The sequence below is a fragment of the Sinocyclocheilus grahami genome, unplaced genomic scaffold, assembly GCF_001515645.1.
Source record: "Sinocyclocheilus grahami isolate Dianchi unplaced genomic scaffold, SAMN03320097.WGS_v1.1 scaffold68.1, whole genome shotgun sequence".
NCBI lineage: Eukaryota > Metazoa > Chordata > Actinopteri > Cypriniformes > Cyprinidae > Sinocyclocheilus > Sinocyclocheilus grahami.
Genome location: NW_015505247.1, coordinates 352,185 through 374,914, shown reverse-complemented (window position 1 = coordinate 374,914; position 22,730 = coordinate 352,185). Strand labels below are relative to the sequence as shown.

General features: G+C 36.9%; 1 protein-coding gene across 1 annotated transcript in view; it reads left to right on the top strand.

Moving 5' to 3' along the window:
- The first annotated feature begins 2,872 nt into the window (after positions 1 to 2,872).
- Positions 2,873 to 22,730, top strand: part of LOC107585264 (uncharacterized protein KIAA1109-like) — a 58,504-nt gene continuing 38,646 nt past the window's right edge. The window contains exons 1-22 of the mRNA XM_016272211.1: positions 2,873 to 2,900; positions 3,917 to 4,019; positions 5,402 to 5,518; positions 5,609 to 5,687; positions 5,863 to 5,927; positions 6,509 to 6,683; positions 7,253 to 7,334; positions 7,508 to 7,701; positions 9,218 to 9,297; positions 10,448 to 10,595; positions 13,158 to 13,314; positions 13,473 to 13,551; positions 13,725 to 13,816; positions 14,484 to 14,601; positions 14,680 to 14,835; positions 15,704 to 15,801; positions 15,944 to 16,125; positions 16,223 to 16,329; positions 17,286 to 17,479; positions 17,987 to 18,196; positions 18,387 to 18,524; positions 18,629 to 18,805. Of these exons, the coding sequence (XP_016127697.1) occupies positions 3,929 to 4,019; positions 5,402 to 5,518; positions 5,609 to 5,687; positions 5,863 to 5,927; positions 6,509 to 6,683; positions 7,253 to 7,334; positions 7,508 to 7,701; positions 9,218 to 9,297; positions 10,448 to 10,595; positions 13,158 to 13,314; positions 13,473 to 13,551; positions 13,725 to 13,816; positions 14,484 to 14,601; positions 14,680 to 14,835; positions 15,704 to 15,801; positions 15,944 to 16,125; positions 16,223 to 16,329; positions 17,286 to 17,479; positions 17,987 to 18,196; positions 18,387 to 18,524; positions 18,629 to 18,805 (2,739 nt within the window). The 5' untranslated portion in view covers positions 2,873 to 2,900; positions 3,917 to 3,928. The remainder of the gene's footprint in view (positions 2,901 to 3,916; positions 4,020 to 5,401; positions 5,519 to 5,608; positions 5,688 to 5,862; positions 5,928 to 6,508; positions 6,684 to 7,252; positions 7,335 to 7,507; positions 7,702 to 9,217; positions 9,298 to 10,447; positions 10,596 to 13,157; positions 13,315 to 13,472; positions 13,552 to 13,724; positions 13,817 to 14,483; positions 14,602 to 14,679; positions 14,836 to 15,703; positions 15,802 to 15,943; positions 16,126 to 16,222; positions 16,330 to 17,285; positions 17,480 to 17,986; positions 18,197 to 18,386; positions 18,525 to 18,628; positions 18,806 to 22,730) is intronic.

Genomic DNA, 22,730 nt, shown 5'->3' with positions numbered 1-22,730 from the left:
ACACAAAATTATTTAATGTTTATAGTTGTTCATACTAAATTACCTAAAAGCTTTCAATTTAAATGCTTTGGTAATCTCAGCATTTTCTACAGTGAATAGTTCAGTCAACCTTTAAAACAGAGTGTCTGACAAAATGGTTGCATTTTTTAAAAGTGCATGTAAAGAGGTTATTTTCACTGGAAATGTCATATTAATCTAAAATTGGACTTTTATGCTGTTATAACTGTCTGCCTAAATTTGGACTGTTTTAGTTCAATAGCTTTATATGTGGATTTTTATTCGTTTTTAATAAAAAAATGTCTGATATGACAGACATTTATAGTTGATAAAGTTCTGGTGGTAGTTACATCAGTTGTTGCTCAAGTACTTGCATGAGAGTTGAGGAAAGGGGAGCGTCTGTTTCTGTGTTAGATTTATACTCTGAACACTGGAAGACTGCTCCTCTTGTTCAACAGCAGACTTCGTCTAGCTTTAAATCAGACTTTACCAGGGGATTAGAGTCAACCTCAACACTAATTCAAACAGATTCTTCTCCTCTTGTGTAAGCCAGAAGAGTAGGCTGAGATGAAGGATGTGTCTTGACTTGAAGAAGCGTTGCGTATCAGTGGTATTCAACTGACCCGGTAATGTTATGTGCTGTTTTTGTCATATAATCACAGATAAATCACTAGGTCTATATAATCTCATTATTTTTTTAACATGTCTGTTTCTGTCACATGATGGGTTGACATCATTATGTGTGGTTGTGTCTCATTGTATCTTTTCATCTGAAAATTATGTCTCATACTGAGAGCTGTCTGGACAAACCTGTCACACTAGAATAAAAAAACATTATTGAAAGCAATATATTCTTTACAAATGATGCAGCCTCTGGTTTCATGGTCACACAGAAGTTTTCATGCCAAGTGTTAGAAGTGTTGCATGCAAATAATAGGGTACAAGAATCATACGCTGAGCATTGTGCCTGTGACTGCTTCCTTAATTGCCTGGATGAGCTGTTTTACATTCATGCATTTGGCAGACTTTTCTGCAGTATTTAGTGTGGGACTTTGTAAAATGAAATGTTATATTTTAAATAGTGTAACACAGTAGTCTATCTGCTGAAGAAAGAGTGTGTTCATAAGTGTTTACAGCTGAATGGATACAGCTTATGTTGTTTAAGTGGTTCTGTTTACAAATGTCTTACAGTTACAGGTTTAAGGTGCATTTGGGTTATTCTGGATTTAAGGTGGATTACAAGTGGATTTGCTTCTACTTTTTCAAACTGATTGGTAATAATAAATCAAGCAGCATTTGCAGACAATGCCACTATTGTGTTGGTTCTCTCTATTGTTATAGTTTCTTTCTTATAAATTTCAAATATATGTCCATCACATTTCCCTTACAGCTTTACTTCTGTTGTCTAGCTGAAAGGAAATGGTTCTCCCAAAAATTTAAATTTGCAGAAAATGTACTCGCCTTCAGGCCGTCCAAATGTAGATGAGTTTGTTTCTTCATCGGGACAGAGAAATTTAGCATTACATCACTTGCTCACCAATGAATCCTCTGCAGTGAATGGGTGCCGTTAGAATGAGAGTCCAAACAGCTAATACAAACATTACTATAATCCACAAGTAAACCACACGACTCCAGTCCGTCAATTAATGTCTTGTGAAGCAAAAAGCTCTGTGTTTGTAATAAACAAATTCATCATTAAAGTGCCCCCTATTGTGGATTTTTGAAAATTACCTTTCATGTAGTGTGTAATGTCACTGTATGTGAATGTAAACAGTCTGCAAAATTGTAAAGCTGAAACTGCATCATAAATAAAGTTATTCTCTCAAAAGAAAGAGTCGCCTCTGAATCGCTTAAACGAGTCCTTTTAAATTTGAATCCCATTTCTGCGAAGTTCACACGTCACAGGTTACTACATTTGCATAATGCCCACCTACATGCGTGTACATCCCGTGAAAACTTGAACCCGCTTCAAACGCTGTAGCTCGTTCGTGTGGATAACATAATATCGACAAGACGCTGTGCTCTGCGCTGTGAAAGTAAATTTGGTTTATTTTCACTTCCAAAGGATGAGGCTGTGAAGAATCAGTGGTCAAAATGAATCTTTACCATGATACCACAGCAGTATAATCCCAAACATTTGCTGTGTTCCTGTCATTTCACTGATGACTGCTTCCCCAATCTCTGTGAGTTCAACGCGGGATTCATAAACCGGTTGTCTTTGAAAGATGGCTCAGTGCCCAGTTTGTCTGGACCAGCTTGCTCCTCTGAATCACAAGCTGTTAGTATGATTAATAATTGTTGCTTTAATGTTCTGTTGAGTGTGCAAACAATCTGTAGTTTTGTGTGTTGTTGTGTATACACTCAGTGCAGCTGTAGGTCTCTGGCTAACTCGCGTTATAATCTTGCTAATCAGCTGTGGGCCCGCTATTGTCTAGAAATGTGTTGATTAATATAGAATGTCTGTCGTTCTTATTACTTGGAGTCATGATAAAGGATGGAGCAATATGTTGGTTTAGAAACTGCAGTGATTTATCAGTACTCCATGTCTGTGTTCAGCTAACGTATATACCATTATTGTTTGGGTTTTTACTACCAAGTTGTGGGTCCGGTTCGCTAACATAAGTGTATAACAACTTTTTCCCCTCTGATTCTTTATTTTTAGAACAGAGTGAAACACTATCATTATTATCGATGCCATCTTCTCTGTCTGTACACTGTGTGCTCTTTCCAATTATTGATAAGCCGTAATCCAGTAATGGTGATGGGCGTATTGTTTCTGACTTGCACTGTACGCAGTAGACCAATCACAACAGACTGGGTCATCGGACCAATCCGAGCAGAGAAGACTCACACAAATGAGGGGTTTGGAAAAATGAATCGTTTGAGAGTCGTTGACAAATAAGGTCAATTTAAATGCACATTATAAGAGAATGAAAGTGTTTTTTGACCTTTCATACATGTAATCCTGTAGTTGGGGACTCCCAAACCCAAATTATGAAGCTTTCAAATAGCATAATAGGGGCACTTTATAATAATAGTCCATAATCCATTATCCAATTCCTAGTGAAAAAGCCTCCTGTTGTCTTCTCACATCAGAATCCACCAATATATTTATAACACTTTTGCACTCTTTCTGCTTGTAAACTGTGCTTGATCTGTGCATAATTAACTCAGGATCCAGGTGAGATAAATTTTTTTAACTGGAGAAAGCAATATTATAAATAGAGGAATTTTTTAGCCGGAAGCAACAGTTTGAAATTAAAAACGTCTTAATGATGGATTTGTTTATTACAAACACACAGTTTGTGGATTACTTGAATTATTTGTGGATTTGGATTATTATGATGTTTTTATCAGCCGTTTGGACTCTCATTCTGACGGCACCCATTCACTGCTGAAGATCCACTGGTGGTGAGCAAGTGATGTAATGCTGCATTTATTTAAATCTGTTCTGACAATTTTTCATTTTTGGATAAACAATTCCTCAAATATTTTCTCTCACAGTTCCACGAGAGCTAAATTCAGGTAAGATATATATAATACTGTCTTATTTTACCACCTCATATGTCAATACAAAAACTGTATAGACTTAGTCTTTAGCTAAAGCGCTCCACTATAAGAGGCTCAAACAGACTTACATGACTGAAAATGCACTCAGATGACATTACCAGCAGTTTACTAAAAACTGAAATGTGCCGTACACAACATGGAGTCCTAATTATGTGAATGTTGTCCAAGATGGTGGATCACTTTAGGACAGCTAATGAACTAGCTCTGTGTTTAGCCTAAGAACCTCCCTTTTTGCACACTGTGATTGTGAATAGTCTGCTGATTGCGCATTGGCAGTGTTCTTCATAAGTTCGAGGTTGATGCAAACCCTGTGTAATTTGATAGTGATGTCTATTCTACTTATCTGCAGTGGGGTGTAACCATGGAGAAAGCCAACACCAGTTTCCCCAGTTATAATGAATTAGATGACTACCTCACCAGACGCAACTCCAACTTTGTGTTGCTCCTCGTGGGTAAGTGGGCATCTGATGTGATTTAGAAATTGTTTTTGTTCTGCAGATCATAATTAGAAAAATGTTTAGACTAGAGGTTCCTAGTGCATTGCATTGGGCCTTAAGTTGACAAACGCACCATTTCCATTTTAAACTACTTTATTTTCACCATCTGTCTGAAATAAAATTATTTTATTTATAAATGTAAATGACTGCAACTCAAACTGTGTGTGAAGAAAATCTGTGAAGCAACTACAGTATTTGGCTCTATTTAACTCTGTGCTTTGTACTTTGTGCTTTCTTACTTCTGATAAGAAACTAAGTCTCAACTTTCAAGTCCTGTACATTCTATCACTAAATTCAAAAATTAATGCCATTTTGACGCTTTTAAATGTGACATGACGGATCGCTGTAGCACCTCGGTTCAAGCAGCAGCGCAGAGCAAGAGTCTATTCCACTTTAATAAGTTATAGTGCAAAATAAACATGAATGAACATCAGAAGGTATGTTGAAAGATACAGTATAGCTTACCAAAATGTATCATGTCTTATGTAATCGGTGTTTCAACTGTGGAAAGATGCCAATAAAACAGATTGTGAACAGTATGTCTCTTAACGGCATTTACCTCAGCAAAGTTATCCACTGTTCACAGTTCATTAGTTAGCTATAAAACAACACTAAAGAGGGGCTTTTTTACTTATTATATATATGTATGTTTGAATAAATCTGGCATGAAGACAGGTATTTATGAAGACTGTGCGCAAATGAGTTGCAAACAACCATTTCAGTTTTTATTTGAGTGCAATTCTGACATCTGAAAATAAAAAGCAGTTGAAAAAATAGCTCTGTTGTTAATTTTAACCTTTAATATTATAGTAATGTGTCAAATGACAGGGTTCCCTGTGTGAACTACAGCATCGGTTAGGAGAGATTTTGTTTCCTTAAGAAAATCAAACTGTCCGTATCGGCAGATATCATTCTGAATAATCGGCTATTGTTATTGGCAGAGAAATGTAGTATCGGTGCATCTCTAATTTTTATATGAAATAAATGTTTTATTCAGCAAGGACACATTAAATTGATCAAATGTGACAGAAAAGACATTAACAATGTTACAAAAGATTTCTGATAAAATCTGAGATAAATCTGAAATAAATGCTGTTTTCTGTTCATTGAAGGATCATGTATCCTGTATCAAAGGTATCACGGTTTCCACAAAAATGTTTAAGAAAGACTTTAAGAAACCTTAAAAAAATCTTACCAACCCCAAACTTTTTAACGGTAGTGTAAATCTCCTGCAGGTGACTAGTTTAGCTTGTGTTTTTAGCTTGATAAGGCTTATACTCAGTTATTAAGAATGGCGGTTTAAGTGTATGTTGTGTTTGGATTTATGCTTTCCACAGCCACTATTACGTCATGTGGATGGATCATATACCTGACATACTACAATTCCCGTAATATTGGACTCATCCTCACCCTCATTATTAACCGTCTCTATAAGAATGGATACATACACATCGGTGAGTTAGCCTCGATATTTGTGTTTTTTGTTTATTTTTTCATGATCGATTTTTCTGTTTCATACATGTATTTATTTATTTATTTTACAGGTTCATTTTCATTCTCTGTGCTGTCTGGCAAGGTCATGTTCCGAGATGTCTCTTTCATCAATGAAGACATGTCGATCAGGTACACAACACAGTAAAATTCAAACTCTGTACTTTTTTAAAAAATTAATTCATTTTATGCTCCATTGCTTTTTTTGACACTCTACGTATTCCTGTTGTCTGTGTGTTGAGCATTATCTAATTGTTTATGGGGTTATATCCCATCTTTATTTACTCTATTGGTAACTTTGTTTCAGAATTCAAGATGGATTACTTATATTTCGTTGGTGGAAGATGTACAACCCCAAACAGAAACAACATGGTCAGTGCAAAGGCATTGCAAACAACCCACAGAAATTGTGCCAGATTTATGTTGTTGCTTCTGTTTAAGGGGTTTTTGTTTAATTATAACATCAATCCCACAAAATTTGAACATGTTTTTTTAATTGTCGCTCCTTGATTGGGTTGATCGGTGCTTAGTAGTGCTGTCAAACGATTAATCGCATCCAAAATAAAAGTAATTCTTTACATAATATGTATGTGTATTGTGTATATTTATTATGTATATATAAATACACAAACATGTATATATTTAAAATATATATTTTAATGTATACGCATACATTTATATTAATATATAATTTATATTATAAGTATTTTATATATAAACAAAACATAATTTTCTTAAATATTTGCATGCATGTGTTTGTATTTATATATACATAATAAATATACACAGTACACACACATATATTATGTAAACAAAAACATTTATTTTGAATTCGATTAATCGCGATCAATCGTTTGACAGCACTAGTACTTAGTCATTTATTTTCAATGATAATTCTCCATGAATTGTGGGTGAAATGTGTAATGATACATTGTTGATTCTGCTGTTTCCAGACCCAAAGGCTGAGACACGGCTCTATGTCACGGTTAACGGATTTGAGTTCCATGTGTATAATCGCACGGATCTGTACTCTCGGCTTCAGGAAATATTTGGCCTAGAGCCCACCCTTATCCCACCCCACCGGGATGAGGAGAAAGAGCGAGAGCAGAGGGATAAATCCCTGGAGAGGTAAATACTGCGCTAATACAAGAAGAAAACGGCTAAGATTCTTGTTCATAAGATTAAAGGTGGAGTCATTTTTTTGAATGTTGAAATACTTTCTCTGGACCAGCTTTTAATATGCAGAAACAACTACAAATAAGCTATTTTATAGACTGATTTCTTCAGTGTAAACACTGACCATCCCAACATAGAAACATTGGCCCAACTGATGACAGGAAGTGTTTATGAAGCCTATTTAAAAAAGACCTTATTTTTGGTTTGTTGATTTTAAAATGTGCAGATATTACTCATGTCACCTTTAATGTAGCAAGTGAAGGTGTCAGTGTTACTTAGCAATAAAATGGGTTTGTTTAATATAATTTTATATCTAGCTTCATGTTGCTTGAGCATTTCCGCATGCAGGCAGTGTTTGTGATGGCCACAAAACCATTGATTTATTTTTCAGATAATTTTCTAAATTGAATCTAAATAATGGCTTGGAGGCATTCGCATAGCTTTTTTCTTTAGATAGTAAAGATGCAATACTTCATATCTGAAGGTGCTCATGAATGAAGACGTTTTTGTTGTTTTTGAAGTGTTCACATCAAAGCTGAGACTCAGGACCCGTCATCTTCCTGGAGGTCTCTCATCCCCGTCATCAAAGTCAACATCAGTACAGTGAGTACTGCAGTCAGTGTTTCTCTCATTCACCCGTTCCCTGTCTGACATCAGCACGCTCCTACCTGCGTCATTCATACTCCTTACTGTAAAAAAGAACTGAAAAAAAAAAGTACTTAATATTCACTTTCCCATGCCTCAACTTACCTAACTCTTGCTGGTCTTGTCCTTAGGGTCGCGTAGCATTCGGTAATCACCATCTTCCCCAGACCCTGTGTATGAATTTTGACGATGCCTTCCTGACATATGCCACCAAACCACCTAGCAGCCACTTGGATCAGTTCATGCACATTGTGAAGGGTTCTCTGGAGAATGTCCGCGTCATGCTGGTGCCTAGCCCACGATACCTGGGCCTTCAGAATGATGAGTGAGTCTAGTAATCACTAGTCTATCAAAGTAAATTAGATTCTATTTTTTTGTCATTGTGCAAGTACATGAAATAGCTATAATCTATCCTGATGTGCAAATAGGCATACTATATATTATTTAGAGATTGCATGAAATCACCTGGTAAGCACAATTTCTTGTGTTGGCATATTAGCTGTTGAAACAGATAAGTTCTTAATTTGTTATTTGTAAATAGCCTTTTGTTTTTACATTATCATTCAAAATTTGCAGTTGATAAGACTTTTTAAAATGTTTTTGAAAGAAGTCTTTTATGCTTACCAAGGCTGCATTTATTTGATCAAAACTTTGTATGGTTCTTTGATTAATAGAAATGTCAAAAGAACAGTATTTATTAAGACATGTTATTATTATTATAATTGTATTTATTATTAAGGCATCTTAATAAGACAGAAATTTGCATGTGCTCATGAGTGCAAAATGTGTCATTAATATCTCTGGTGATTTTCTGTTCTTAGACTTTATATTTTAAATACATATATCTGCAAAAAGTTAGTCTGTCTACTTTTGAGGGGAAACTGGCATTTGGATTACACATGGCTACAAAGCTGATTTAATGGGGTGCAGATTGTATTAAGAATAGATGGCCAATGACCAGTTCATTGCAAATGGCATGTGGTATAAATAGAGAAGGTGCTGTGTTCAAGTGATAATGAGGTGTATGTGGCCATTGACCATTACATGGCACATAATGTGGTCTATAAATAGATTATGGCAATATGACTGGATTGATGCAGGGAATAATAAATGGCAAATTACCACTGCAGTTCAGGTGACATGGTGTACAAATAGAGATAAGTTAAGAAGAGGAAAAAAAATTTTACCCACAGGAAAATATCAGCAAGACATTTGTGCAGGTTTTATACACACAAAACAATATGGTCAAATATTAAAGTACACAAGTTATAATTGATATATATGACAAGTGACCATTGCAGTGCAAATCTCATGGTTAAAATAGAGCACTGAGTGACATGGTGTTAAATAATGCAGTTAAATTTATTTTTTTTAAATGGCGCAAATCTGCAAACTGGCAGAAATACAGTACAGATTGTTCAGCTATAGATGTAAAGATGCGAAGGACACTTTAAAAAAAAAAGTTGAATCAGCCATAGTGAGAATACCATAGTCTTTTGCTGCATTATGAGGCAAAGTATTTGCTCTACTGTGTGTATGTGTGTATGTATTGTTATTTAAATATAGTTGTCAAAGGTTATTAATGTGCGGTTTTAAATGCAAGGTTTATTTAATTAATCAGAGCTGTTCATTTGTCCCATTAGTTACAACAATTATGCGCACTGATCTGTGTAATTTAATTTATATAGAAAATCTGAAAGTAAGCATGGGTTCATTTTCATTGATGCAATGAATTGGTATGCTAGAAAATTAGCCTTGATTGTCAGCTGATTGATAGGTAATGATTAGTGATCTGTTAGGGTGATGTAGCAGTTGTTTAAAGACTGATTTCCTGTCTCTAGACCTCCCAGGCTCATGGGAGAGGGCTTTGTGGTCATGCAGTCGAATGATGTCGACATCTACTACTACCAGGATGAACCAGGTAATCATTGTGATTGGTTAATCTTTTGAGATGGTCCTCACTGCAGAACACAAGATCCAGGAGGCGTGGTTGGATCCAGATCCAACTCCTCCCACCTTACATATACCTAAACCTACCCATCTCCACCCCCTGATCCCTAAACCTATCAATCTCCACCCCCTAGATGTGGATCCAACCATGCCCCCTGGATCTTGTGTTCTGCAGTGAGGGGCTACTGAATCTTTTTTTCTTTCGTTAATTTGTGAATAAGTCTGATCTGGTTAGGGTTGCACCAGCCATTCATAAGTTCTTACTTAAATTAGAATGTTAAGTCCACACTAGAGGCTTAGTAACTACTAGCTAGTTTGTAACTAAATCTATATATTATTTAGTTGTTCGTAAGGCTAGACGTAGCTAGTAGTTCGTAAGCTCTCCATAAAGTAATGCGTAGTCACATAATATGACGTTTACCCTAAAATGATGCCTTCAAATACGCAAGCAGAACTTGTTTAAATACTGTGAATTTCAATTCATCCTTCATTCTAACTTTTTGCCTCTAACTTTTTTGGAAAATAAGTTTCCATTAAAAACTTTTTTTTTTTTATTATTCATTATAGCCTCAAGGTAAGCTATTTTTATATGTGAATAACTTTCAGAAACTGTAATTGAAATATAATATAAGGATTAAAAAACCATAAGAAATGCCTTTTATTATTACTGATTTCATTTGACATGCGCAATACAGACGGAAGCACACAGGCGTGCTGTAGATGCGGAGTTGAAGAAGAGCTAAAAAAGACACAATGTACACTTATTCACATATTGTTCTCTCTCTTAATGTGTACATGAGTGTAAATGTCAGCAGCATCATATATGTCTAAAGTATTGAATGTGGTCGGGTAAAAGAAGAGCATATTGATGCAGTTCACTCAGTCTGCTATTTTATTCCAAACGTTACTCCTGACCGGATGCTTCCATAAATACTTAGTTTATACGTAGTTACGCTTCAGCTAAGTGTAATGTTGCAACGAAAAAATATTTAGCAGTGCGTAACTTAGTGCCCATTTACGTCAAAACTAGTCTAAGTAGTAACTTGCATACAGCTGGTGCAACCGGTTTTTAGTATAGAAGTGATAAGAGTGTTTTACAAATGTTTCCTGTGTGTTTTTAGGTTTGGTCCCAGAGGAAATGGAGAATGGAGATACAGAAGCCTGCTCTGAAGATGCCAAGCTACAGGACTTGCCTCCATGCTGGGGTTTGGACATCGTGTGTGGCAAAGGAACAGACTTTAACTATGGCCCATGGGCCGACAGACAGAGGTACCCGCACTCAGTCACACTCACATGGTTGTAGTTGGGCTTGTGGTTTTATTGTTCAGGTTGTGGAAGGCTTATTAAAGCTGCTACATTTATGTGAGTTTCTATTTTTCTGCAGCACGTGAACCCATTACTACTGTAGTATGAAATAAACACGAATAGACATCAAAAGGTATTTTATAAGAAAGCCTACAGTACAGCTTACTGAAATGTCTCATGTAATCACTCATTCGGTGTTTCAAACTGCGGAAAACGTGTAAAGCTTGTAAACAATGCCACGTAGCAATACATTTACCTCAGAATAACCATTCGGCATCCATAAGCTCATTAGTCAGCTAGAGAAAAAAAATTACAAGCATTTTGCTAAATATATGCGCTATATTGCATATTCATATTTTTACTTAACCTGTTGTCTACATGATAAGAAAAAATGCAAGGAGCTAAAAAATAAAATTCAACACCTATATAATTGCATGTTACTAATGAAGTAAAACAGACTGGATGTGTGCAAGACCAAAGACTATAGAATACCCAAGACGTGTCACTTGTGTAGTTTTGAATGGGGAAAAATGCAACGAATGCCTTGTCCAAATACCCACACTTGCGGTCTTTGCACTTGACCACTTGACTACTTCTATGACGTATTTCCTGTATTTGGTCCAAGTGTTCAAGTGAGCATGAAGACCACAAGTGTGTGTAGAACTTTTCATTACCTGATGGGACACACTTATAGTGTTGTAAAAATGCAAGTGTCTTCAGAGCTTTATTTTTATTTTCAGTACTTTGCATTTTAAAATCAGCTTCTAAATGTCTGTTCAGTAGTCCCTATAACAGATGACACAATTTAATTTTGAAAAGCAGTTGCAAATGTTGTACAAAATAATTATCACCACTACTCATTTGCACCAATAAAACATGCAACTCTTTGTTTTACTACCAAATTATATGTAATATCTAATTATTATTAATATTTCACATACATTGGAAAGGTTTCCGTGACCTCTCACGAGATCTCTGCAAAAAGTCTCACGATTTATTTCCACAACATGATGCATGATGGGATACACTAAGCCTCGATAACCGCTTCGGAGCGGTATTTGAGATAGTGTGGATTTAGTGTTTGTTAAGGGCACTGCGCTCTGGCGTTTCTAAGATCTGGGACAGTCTTGTGCACTTACTTCCTGTCGCGCACACACGCTCTCAAGTGGCCAAGACCGCAAGTGTGGGTATTTGGACAAGGCAACTAAATATGGCCGCTCTATTGAACGAAGCCCCGCCTTCCGAGCATAAGAGCCAATCGCTAATCGGTAAAGTCAGCGCGTCCCTGCAGCTGCCATTAGAAGTCCCGGTTGCTATAGAAACAGTCAACGCTCTGAGACTGCGCATGCATACTGGCTGATCTAGCCTGAAAAATAAGCTTTTTTTTATGCTATTTGAGCAAAATAAACAACATTTATGATACAGTTGTTGTCAGATTTCATTGGTGATTTCAAATATGAAATTTAATCGTAAGCTTAACGAGCAGTTTTGGAGAATTTGATGTTTCCCCATTCAAAGAGATAGGAGCTGCACTTGCATGCCCTAGAGGCATTTCAAAGATGGCCGCCGAGTGACATGACTTGCCTTAAAGGGACTATTATGACAACATTTATAGGATGCATTGAGGAGCAGCCCAAACTACACTACTCTACACAAACTACATGGCCAAATGATGCTGACATAATTATTGGCACAGATTCTGTGTAATAAACAATTGTTTGTGATTGTATATAGTTCTCAAGTTGGAAAAGACACTTTAAGTGAACCATAGTTCCCACGATATCTACAAGATGGATTCAAATGCTAATAAAGACAAGAAAAGATGAGAAATAAACACATGACACTATGACTGAAATGTTAAAGTGTTAGAAAAAAATACATAGATACAACACGTTTATTCTGTGGCATTTAAAAAAATAATTTGGCTCCTGATTTTGTTAATTATATTCTTAATTGTTTTTTTTTTTTGTCTGGAGCCCTGACTGTTTAAAGGTTTGTGGTCAGTAAGATAAAAAAAAAAAAAAATTATAATTTTGAAGTCTCTTATGCTCACCAAGGCTGCATTTATTTAATAAAAAAACACAGTAAAAACAGTAATATTGTAAAATATTATTAGCATTTAAAATAACTGTTTCCGGTTTTTATATATTTTAAAATATATTTTATTGTATTTTCAGAAGTTATTACTCCAGTCATTACTCCAGAAATCATTCTGCCGATTTGCTGCTCAAGAAACATTTCTTATCGTTATCAATGTTGAAAACAGTTGGGCTACTTCATTTTTGTGCAGACCGTGATGCATTAGATTTTTTTCAGTATACTTTGATGAATAGAAAGTTCAAAAGAACAGCTTTTATTTAAAATAGAAATCTTTTGTAACATTATAAATGTCTTTACTGTTTTTCTTAAACAATTGAATGCATTCTTGCCGAATAAATGTATTCATTTCTTTCAAAAACAAAGAAAATCTTACTGACCCCAATACGTTTATCATCCATTCATTACATTGTGATTTGACCGCTACAGAGACAGCCTGTGGAAGTTCTTCCTGCCTGCAGACTATCAGCCAATGAAAGCGAGCGATGTCGCCACACCAGGCAAACCCCGACAGATCCTTGCCTTTGAGCTGCGTATGAACATCATAGCTGATGCGACAATAGACCTGCTATTCACAAAGAACAGGGTATGTATGCGCATACTCACCTAATGAATAATTTCTCAGTCGCACACTGCTATGCATAAATGTTTCCTAGGGCAAAGTTCGCTTGCATTCATAAGAACAATGTGTGCCCTCTTTTGTCTTTTTTTACTCACTAACCCATAATCCATTTGTCTTGACAGGAGACGAATGCGGTCCATGTCAATGTAGGAGCAGGTTCTTACCTTGAGGTCAACATACCCATGACTGTTGGGGAGAATGGTAACTTTCAAGCTTAACAGAAAAATTACTGGAGTAGTTAATGAGGGTGACATCTGACAGTTTTTGTTTGTTTAATGTAAATTAACTTGACACATCAATATGAATTGCAAGTTTCCCCTCCTGTGATTTATACTATTTCTAAACCTGTTTTTTGTCTCTCTATTTCCGTTCAGGTTATTCTCCCACTGTTAAAGGCCAGTTATTACATATAGATGCAAGCAGCAGTATGCAGTACAGGACACTGTTAGAGGCTGAGATGCTAGCTGTGAGTGCGGCACACAATTTTATTTAAGTGTTATGCAAAACGGTTCATTTTCAAAACTGACTAGTCGGTCTTAAAGACGCCTTGGATAATTAGGCTGGTTTAGGGTCATGGTTACCAGACCTGATCATACAGACAGACTCCAAGCGTAGCCCTTCAGTACACTGAATAACTTGAAACTTTTAGTGCACAGAACTGATCATCTTCAGAAAATGGGAACATTGCTTGCTGCAGGCGATTTGAGATGTGACAGTAATTGTCTTGAAATTTATTGCTGAAGATGGGAAATTTGTTACAAAACATGAATTTAGAGAAGTAATATTTGTAATAATTCAGATATTGCATATTGCGAGGCCCTTTTCTACTTTGCTGACATTCACCTACGCGGCACTTTGGGGAGGGTTGTAGCGTCAGCATAGAAGTGTATTGGGGTTTTGAAACAAGTGATGAATACAACTTCTGAAATGTTTGAATGATGATTGTAATAGTATGTATAATGAAAACAATGTCCTTGTAAAGCATGGGACACTTTTTTTGCATACCCCTCCCCCCCAATAAAAACTCCTACAACACCTTCAAATGCTAAAGCTGAAATAACCGAATGAAAAAAGCTAGATAAAGCAACTAGTGGACCAACCTGCATGTTAACAGCTGTCCTTGAACTCCTCAGTTCCATGTCATAGCCAGTTACCCGCGTGTGTGGAACATGCCCCAGTCCTGGCAGTGTGAGATTGAGGTTTACAAAGCCACATACCACTTCATCTATGCACAGAAGAACTTCTTCACAGGTAATGTTTCTCTCTTACCTGTAACTACTGTGTCTGAAGTCCATCCTCCAGCTGACCTCCTCCTGTTGTGATCTGTAGATCTGATCAAGGACTGGGCCAGCGACAGTGAACCAGACATCTACTCATTCGTTCCATATTCGTGGAAGTTTAAGATACTCTTTCACCAGTTTGAGATGATTTGGGCTGCCAATCAGCACAACTGGATCGACTGCTCCACCAAACAGCAGGAGAACGGTAAGAGAGACTTTCATAATGGATGTGACACTGGAAAAAACTAATATAGTCTTTGAGAAATGTAAACACTGTAGGAAATCTAACAAATGAATAAGGCTTTGTATACACACTGCACACAATTTTGACAGTCTGTCATTTTGATAGTGATTTAGGAAAATGAAAAAGACGAAGCTGATGTGATGTTGCGTACACGTAATATCCTGAATGACGGTAGTTTGGATTGGATTTGTTGAATTGAATTAAACTAGATTTTGTGTGTGTAATATTTATTTGTTTATTAACATGCTGTAATAATAATTACAATAATAAACATTATTTGTATTCTACCTTTCATGAAAATTTCAGGAAATGCAGATTCAAAGTGCTTTACAATAATAATAAAAAAAAGTACCAATAACTTCACATGAGAGCAAATAAAAATACCTTAATATAACATAAGATAAAAGATGGAACACACTTTATAATGATAATAAAATATAAAATTGCTATACATAAAATGCATGACAAGGTAATAATAAAAGAAAACATACTATGTACATAGAATTCTTCAGAAGTAATTTTTAATTCAAAGCCAAACTAAAAAGATACATTTTTAGCTTTCTTTTGAAAATATTTAGCTTTTTTATTAATTAAAAAAAAATAATTCAGTTCAAGCTGTAAAGATCTAAACAGTCTGAACAAAGCCTATTTATTCATTTTAATACTTTGTTATAGTAGTGCCAAATGAAGGGAATATAGACTGTAAAACAAGGCACAAAGCTCACTTCTAAACATCAGTTTAAACTGTAGAATCAGTTTGACTTTATTTTTCTTGATTTCTGAAAAACGTATGCTACTGATACTCTTTATTATTACTCTTTGTCTGTAGTTTATCTTGCTGCCTGTGGGGAAACGCTGAATATTGACTTCACTTTGCCATTTAACGATTTTGTCCCGACCACCTGTAACACACGTTTCTGTTTGAGAGTGAGTGTACACCCTTGCATACATTTACAAGCACTTGTCTGTTGTGCTGAATGATGTGTGATCAAGCATTACAGCCTTATATGACATCAAAACATGAGCGGCCACCTAAATCTCCTCTGAATGACTCTGAACTCTCATATAGGCTGAGGACACAGATATGCGCTTGTGTCTGCCTGACTGTCACCCCAGCCGGTACCCACTGCTCACCCTCGCTAAGGATTACCAGCACTGTAAGACCCCTCCAGACAGCAACATGCCAGCAGAAGGGCAAGGAGCTCCCCCCAAAAACAACAAACCCCGCTGGAGGAACATGACTCCTGCAGAGTAAGAGGGCACCACTGATCTATTTCTTTTCTGCTTCCTCTCTCGCTGCCCTTTTACACTTCTGTTGTGTTTATGAGTGTGTGGTTTTTGTCTCCAGGGCTGGTTGGGTGGACTGCTGGAGTGTGCCGAACTTCATGCTGATTATAGACTATACTTGGCATCCCATCTACCCTCAGAAAACTGACCAGCAGCTCAAACAATCAAGTAAGCGTTTGAATAGAACAATAATAATAAACTTATAGATATTGTAAAGATTCTATAGACAGACCTACTTCTTTATAGTTAAAACTGCATTCTCCATCAAATCAAGTGGAAGTAACTAGTTGAAAATTCTTAAGCAAATTAAAACTACATTTTGGGGGTCCGCATGTAGCCCAAGTTACGTCTGGCTACCTGTTTTTTGATCCTGTCAGTAACGTATTTTTCTCAGTGAATAAGAGAGGGATGTGTAAATGTGGAAGTAAATATGAACACTTGCAACAGAGCTTCATATAAAATACTGATACCAAATGTTTTAACTAGATTGATTTGATGAATATTGTTGTAAGTTAAAATTAACTTAAATTTCAGGTCATAATATTTAAAGGTCTATAATTTTTTATAAATTATAAATGAAAATAATCAGATAATTTGCAGTTTAGACCTGGCTTTCAATTATACTGTAATGTTGAATGACATTCATTACTCATTTTATCCCAAGAAATTTAAAATAAAATCCATGTAACAGTGGCACTGGTCTTTATTCATAAAACAAATATTTAAAATATCAGATGTTTGAAATAATATCTTTGAGTTGTTCTACATTCATTTGGAGATTCATTATGAAAAATATATTTGAATAATCACGGTTAATTACAGAAACCTGTGCAGTTAATTAGTAAATTTTTTTTAATTGATTCACAGCACTAAAAAAACATTTAATTAAAATGTTAGTTTTGTAAAAAATTCATATGTAGACACCATTTATATTTGTTCATTAAAATAATTTCAAGCATTTAAGCAAAACACTTTGATCATGAGATGAATTGGTTCAGTCAAGTGTGCCATAATTTTAGACATGCCCTGCATACGTTTACTTATAATATCTCTGTTGCTGTTTTTACTTGCTAAGTTCATTTAATAACCTGACCTTTTTACACTTCACTTTACATTACGTGCAGTGTCAGAAATAGAGGAGTCCATGCTGTCAGCGCTGCGACCGCCAGAACACGCTCCACCTGTGCCTCCTCCACCTCGAATCTCCTCTGACCCCAGCTTGCTGCCCCCTGACCATTTACATGTTGAGATGGAGTTGAGCCCACACTCCCACATCACCCTTTATGGCCCCCTCCTCAGAACGCTGGTGTCCATCAAGGTACACATGTATATGCATGTATGCTCACATATGGGTCCAGGATTCTTAAACTGAGCAGTTATACTTGTATATTTAATCAAACATCTGTTCTTCAAAACCTGTTCTTTTCTTTTGTTAATTCTCTTTTCTCAATCAACGTAAACTCAGCACACCTGAAACGACGATAGGTGCATGGGAACAAAATCAAACAAACAGTTGAATCAAAAATAAGTAACGAACCCACACACTATCAATACTTGCTAATTCTTAAACTTTATTTATGAATTTAACATTATGGTCCACCGACCTTCATCAGGGAAATGTATTTGTAAAATGTATTTAAATTGATAGTGTGCGGGTTCGTTACTTATTTTTATTTTTGTTAATTCTCTTTTCAAAATGAGAATTTTTGAAGCAATGACACACTCCTCTTTTCCTTATAATGATGAATAAAAACGAGGGGGACTAAACACTTTTTTTGGCTGCAATATCCCTTTAAAATGATTGTTGTTGTGTTTATCTGTGCAGGAAAACTACTTTGGAGAGGACGACATGTACACAGACTTTGAGGAGTCTCTATCCAGCCCTGTGCTGAGCTCCTGCTCTTCCTCATCAGGTTGGATCGGGGTGGGCCTGGAGGCGAACCGCTCTAAAGACACACCCCATCCTCTCTCCCTACGGCCCTGGGATATCACTGTACTCATCAATCTGCACAAAGTCCATGGACGACTTCCAACGGTCAGCGCCGCTTCAGTGATTTCATTCATAGAAGCCAGTGTCCTAGACATCAGGGGTGACATCATGGTTAAATTAGCATATTTGTAATCGTGGTTGTGAGCCTCTACTCTTTTGATGCCTTGCAGACACTGATATTTTCCTTCAGGAATCACAAGTGTGGTTGTAAATCATGTTTGTTCTCTCTCTACAGCACTGTAGCAGTGATGGCCCAGGGGGTCCTACAGGCTTCCTGGAGCGCCTGTGTTTTGAGATGAAAAAGGGTTATAAGGAGACCATGCTACAGCTAGTTCTCTCGCCTCTACATGTGTTTGTCAGCGATAATTATCAGGTGGGAGTGGGAGGAGGTGACCTCATTCATATTCTCACAGGTACTGGTATTTAAAGTTCTCATGATGTTTCTGTTTTGTGTAATTTATTCCTGTGTGTGTGTAGCGGCCTGCTGTTGATGCTGTGTTGCGAGATGGGCATCTGAGCCTCTCAGGGTTGCAGATGAGAGCCCACGCCATGTTCTCAGTGGAGGGCTTACCGGCGGGCAGTGACACACTGGAATATGCTTGGCTTATCGACGTTCAAGCTGGAGCTCTTACAGGGAGAGTCAGTGTGCCACAGGTGACTCATTCATTTTGACACTATGAAAGGGATGCATGATTTTGTGAAGGAATTTTTCTAGAAATGACCTCACACAAACATTTTGACACATCCCTCATTGTGTTTGAATGAAAATGTTCTCAGTAATTACACTTTTAATTAGGGATGCACCGATACCGATACTGGTATCGGTATCGGGCCCTATACTGGTCTCCTGTACTCGTACTCGTTAAAATACGCCGATACCACACAGCATGTGATAAGCGCCATATTCAAACAAAGAAACACCGACAACAGAACAACAGACAGCAGAAAGGAGTTAAGGATGTCTACTAGGAAGTATATGTATGCAATTAATATAATGTTAAACTTTCAGTAGAGTACTAAGCCACTGCAATGGAGCAGCTCTAATGCTACTAAATTAAAGATGATGTACCATAGAGCAAAAAAATGACCAGTGAAAGTAACAAAAACTTGTAAAATAAATTTTAATGGGCATAATTGAGTGTGAAAATAACCAAAGGATATACAGTCAAACCAAACATGATTCAGAGGCCAGATATAATTTTTGATATTTTTTTACTAGTGGGTGCAGGACACTATAGTTCATTTATGTAAGTGAGGATAGCAAAATAAAGTAAACTGTGACAAATCATACCCAAAAATTCTTCATACAGTGGACTACCAGTAAAATTGATACAAATTTGGGTCTAAAAATTATTCAGACCGAGTCTGGGAAAAAACTGAAGTTGAGGTTTGCATGAAGCTGGGTGACAGCATGCCCAGGAGACTACAGGCTGTCATTAAGCGAGGTTGCCCGACAAAGTATTCATAGTTGTGTAAATACTGTCATACTAACAGCTGTCTGAATAATTTTTGGTTGATTGTAATCTATTACATACCTTTCTATCAAATTATCTAACATTATCAAGATGAATTTGTTCTGAAACAGTGTAACTCTGAGTTCTTGTCATATTTTATTACCATTTTCTAAACTATAGCGAATAAACTGTGATAATGTGAGAAATGTTGAAGGTGTCTGAATAAATTTTGGTTTGACTATTTGATAAAGGAAGTTAACCAACTAACAATATACATACCCTTTTGCTTTCTGTACCCAATATTAAAAAAATTTACAAATGCAATAAAAATATTGGTATCGGTACTCGGTATCGGCAAGTACCAAAAATAAAAATATCGGTATCGGGCGAGTACTGGAAAAAGTGGTATCGGTGCATCCCTACTTTTAATAGAAGTGTAGCAGGCATGTGGACTGGAGAGTTTAAAAGAATATGAAGGTTGGATTTTTGTTAAAGTGTGAAATCTACAGAATTTTTATTTTTTTTCCCACAATTCCTTACTATGAGATTTATACAATGGATATAGAAAATAATCACCCCCCTTTAAAATAATCACCTTTTTTATTATCAGTCATACTGTCCACACTGAATTAGTTCAATGAAAAATTGGAAACTGTGTTTGCGAGAAAAGCATAATAAAGTATTAGTCAAAAAATAAAAGTCTGAAATGATGATGGACACAGTTTTTGTTTTATCCAGCTGTATTTACTCAGTGCAACTTAATAACATCCAAGTGAAAGATATAACACCAACATGTCAGAAAAACAAAATCACTGAGTTGGAAAAAGGATCACCCCCTCCTAAAATGACTTGTAAACCCAATCAGGTGTAGCTGATCACCTTCTCAATGGCACACAAAGCTGTTTGATTTTAAACCGTGATCAGCTGTGGTCATTTTGATTAGCTCAGCATGAAAAGAGATTTCCTGGAGCATTTCAGTCCTTGGTAGTGCAACTGAAGCAAACAATCAACTATGGGTGACAAGGCACTGTCAAAAGATCTCTGGGATTAAGTTGTGGACAGGCACAAGTCAGGAGTTGAATACAAAACAATTTCAAAGACTTTATCAATGCCTAGGAGTAGTGATGGGAAATCGAGACTTTCTGAACCATTTGAGGTTTTAATGAAATTGTGCCGAAAACCGGTGCATTACTCGAAGCTTTTAACACAGTGGGCATTAGCGACATCTGGTGGTCAGACTTTGCAACTTAATAACATCCAAGTGAAAGATATAACACCAACATGTCAGAAAAACAAAATCACTGAGTTGGAAAAAGGATCACCCCCTCCTAAAATGACTTGTAAACCCAATCAGGTGTAGCTGATCACCTTCTCAATGGCACACAAAGCTGTTTGATTTTAAACCGTGATCAGCTGTGGTCATTTTGATTAGCTCAGCATGAAAAGAGATTTCCTGGAGCATTTCAGTCCTTGGTAGTGCAACTGAAGCAAACAATCAACTATGGGTGACAAGGCACTGTCAAAAGATCTCTGGGATTAAGTTGTGGACAGGCACAAGTCAGGAGTTGAATACAAAACAATTTCAAAGACTTTATCAATGCCTAGGAGTAGTGATGGGAAATCGAGACTTTCTGAACCATTTGAGGTTTTAATGAAATTGTGCCGAAAACCGGTGCATTACTCGAAGCTTTTAACACAGTGGGCATTAGCCACATCTGGTGGTCAGACTTGGTTTCTCCACCAAATCTAACAAAACATTGCGGAGCAGAGGATGGCTTGAAAAAGTTTTTAATTTGTGCCAACTCGTGTCATGCGTGGTCCGGTCAACGGAGTTACATATTGATCAATAATGTAGAATATACAAGTGTGTGATTATAATTAATAATTGACATGAATAGTAGCAAAAATATTTTGGGTGAGCTGTTTGGGGTCTCTGAGACCCCAGCTATAGAACATGATAAAATGCAATAGAGGTGTGACGTGGATTCAGTTTCTGTGTGGTGTTGAGGTAAGGAGTAAACTATTCTACTGAATCCCAAATAAGTGTACACACACGCACACACACACACACACACACACACACACACAAGTCAATGTAAAGTCAAACACAGAGTCATGCGAAGCCCCTATTTTTGTCAAACCAGCTGTCCTGACCTTCCGATACTGCATGACGTTCGAAGCTTCAAACGTCATCAATCACGTGGTATTTTCATTTCGATACAAGCATCGGCACAGTGTGTGATACAATAGTGCTTTGAAAACTGCATCGGAGCCTCTGAGCCTCGGAGCCTCGGAGCCTCGGAGCCTCGGTATCAATCGTCCCATCGCTACCTAGGAGCACAGTGAAGTCTATTAAGAAGTGGAAGGTATTTGGTACAACACAGACCCTCCCTGGATCAGGACATCATTCCAAACTGGATGAACGAGTCAGGAGGAAACTAGTCAGAGAGGCTACCAAGAGGCTACAGCAACTCTGAAGCAGTTGCAGGAATTTATGACAAAGAGTAGTCATTGTGTGCATGTGACAACAATATCACAAATTCTCCAGAAATGTGGCTTGTATGGGAGGGTTGCAAGAAAAAAAGTACTTCCTCAAGAAAGGCCACATGAAGTCACGACTGAGCTTTGCCAAAACGCAACTTGAAGTTTCTGATGCAGATGAGACTAAAATTGAATTAAAATCTAATACAGCTCAGCATCCAAATAACAGCATTCCTCCAGTAAAGCTTGGAGCTGGTCATATTCTGTTATGGGGGTGTTTCTCTGCAGCAGCGACTGGAGCACTTAAGGAAAAATGGATGGGGCAAAATACCATCAAATTCCTGAGGAAAATCTGCTGCCCTCTGCCAGAAAGTTGTCAATGGGAAGAAGGTTTACCTTTCAACATGACAACGACCCAAAGCACACAGCAGAACTGAGGACACAGTGGTTGAAAGAGAAAAAGGTGAATGTCCTTGCATGGCCTAGTCAGAGCTCAGACTTAAACCCCACTGAAAATCTGAGGAATGACTTGAAGTCTGCAGTCCACAAACACTCACCATCAAATTGAACTGAACTTGAGCAGTTGTGCAAAGAAGAGCGAGCAAATATTGCAAAGTCTAGATGTGCAAAGTTAGTAGAGACAA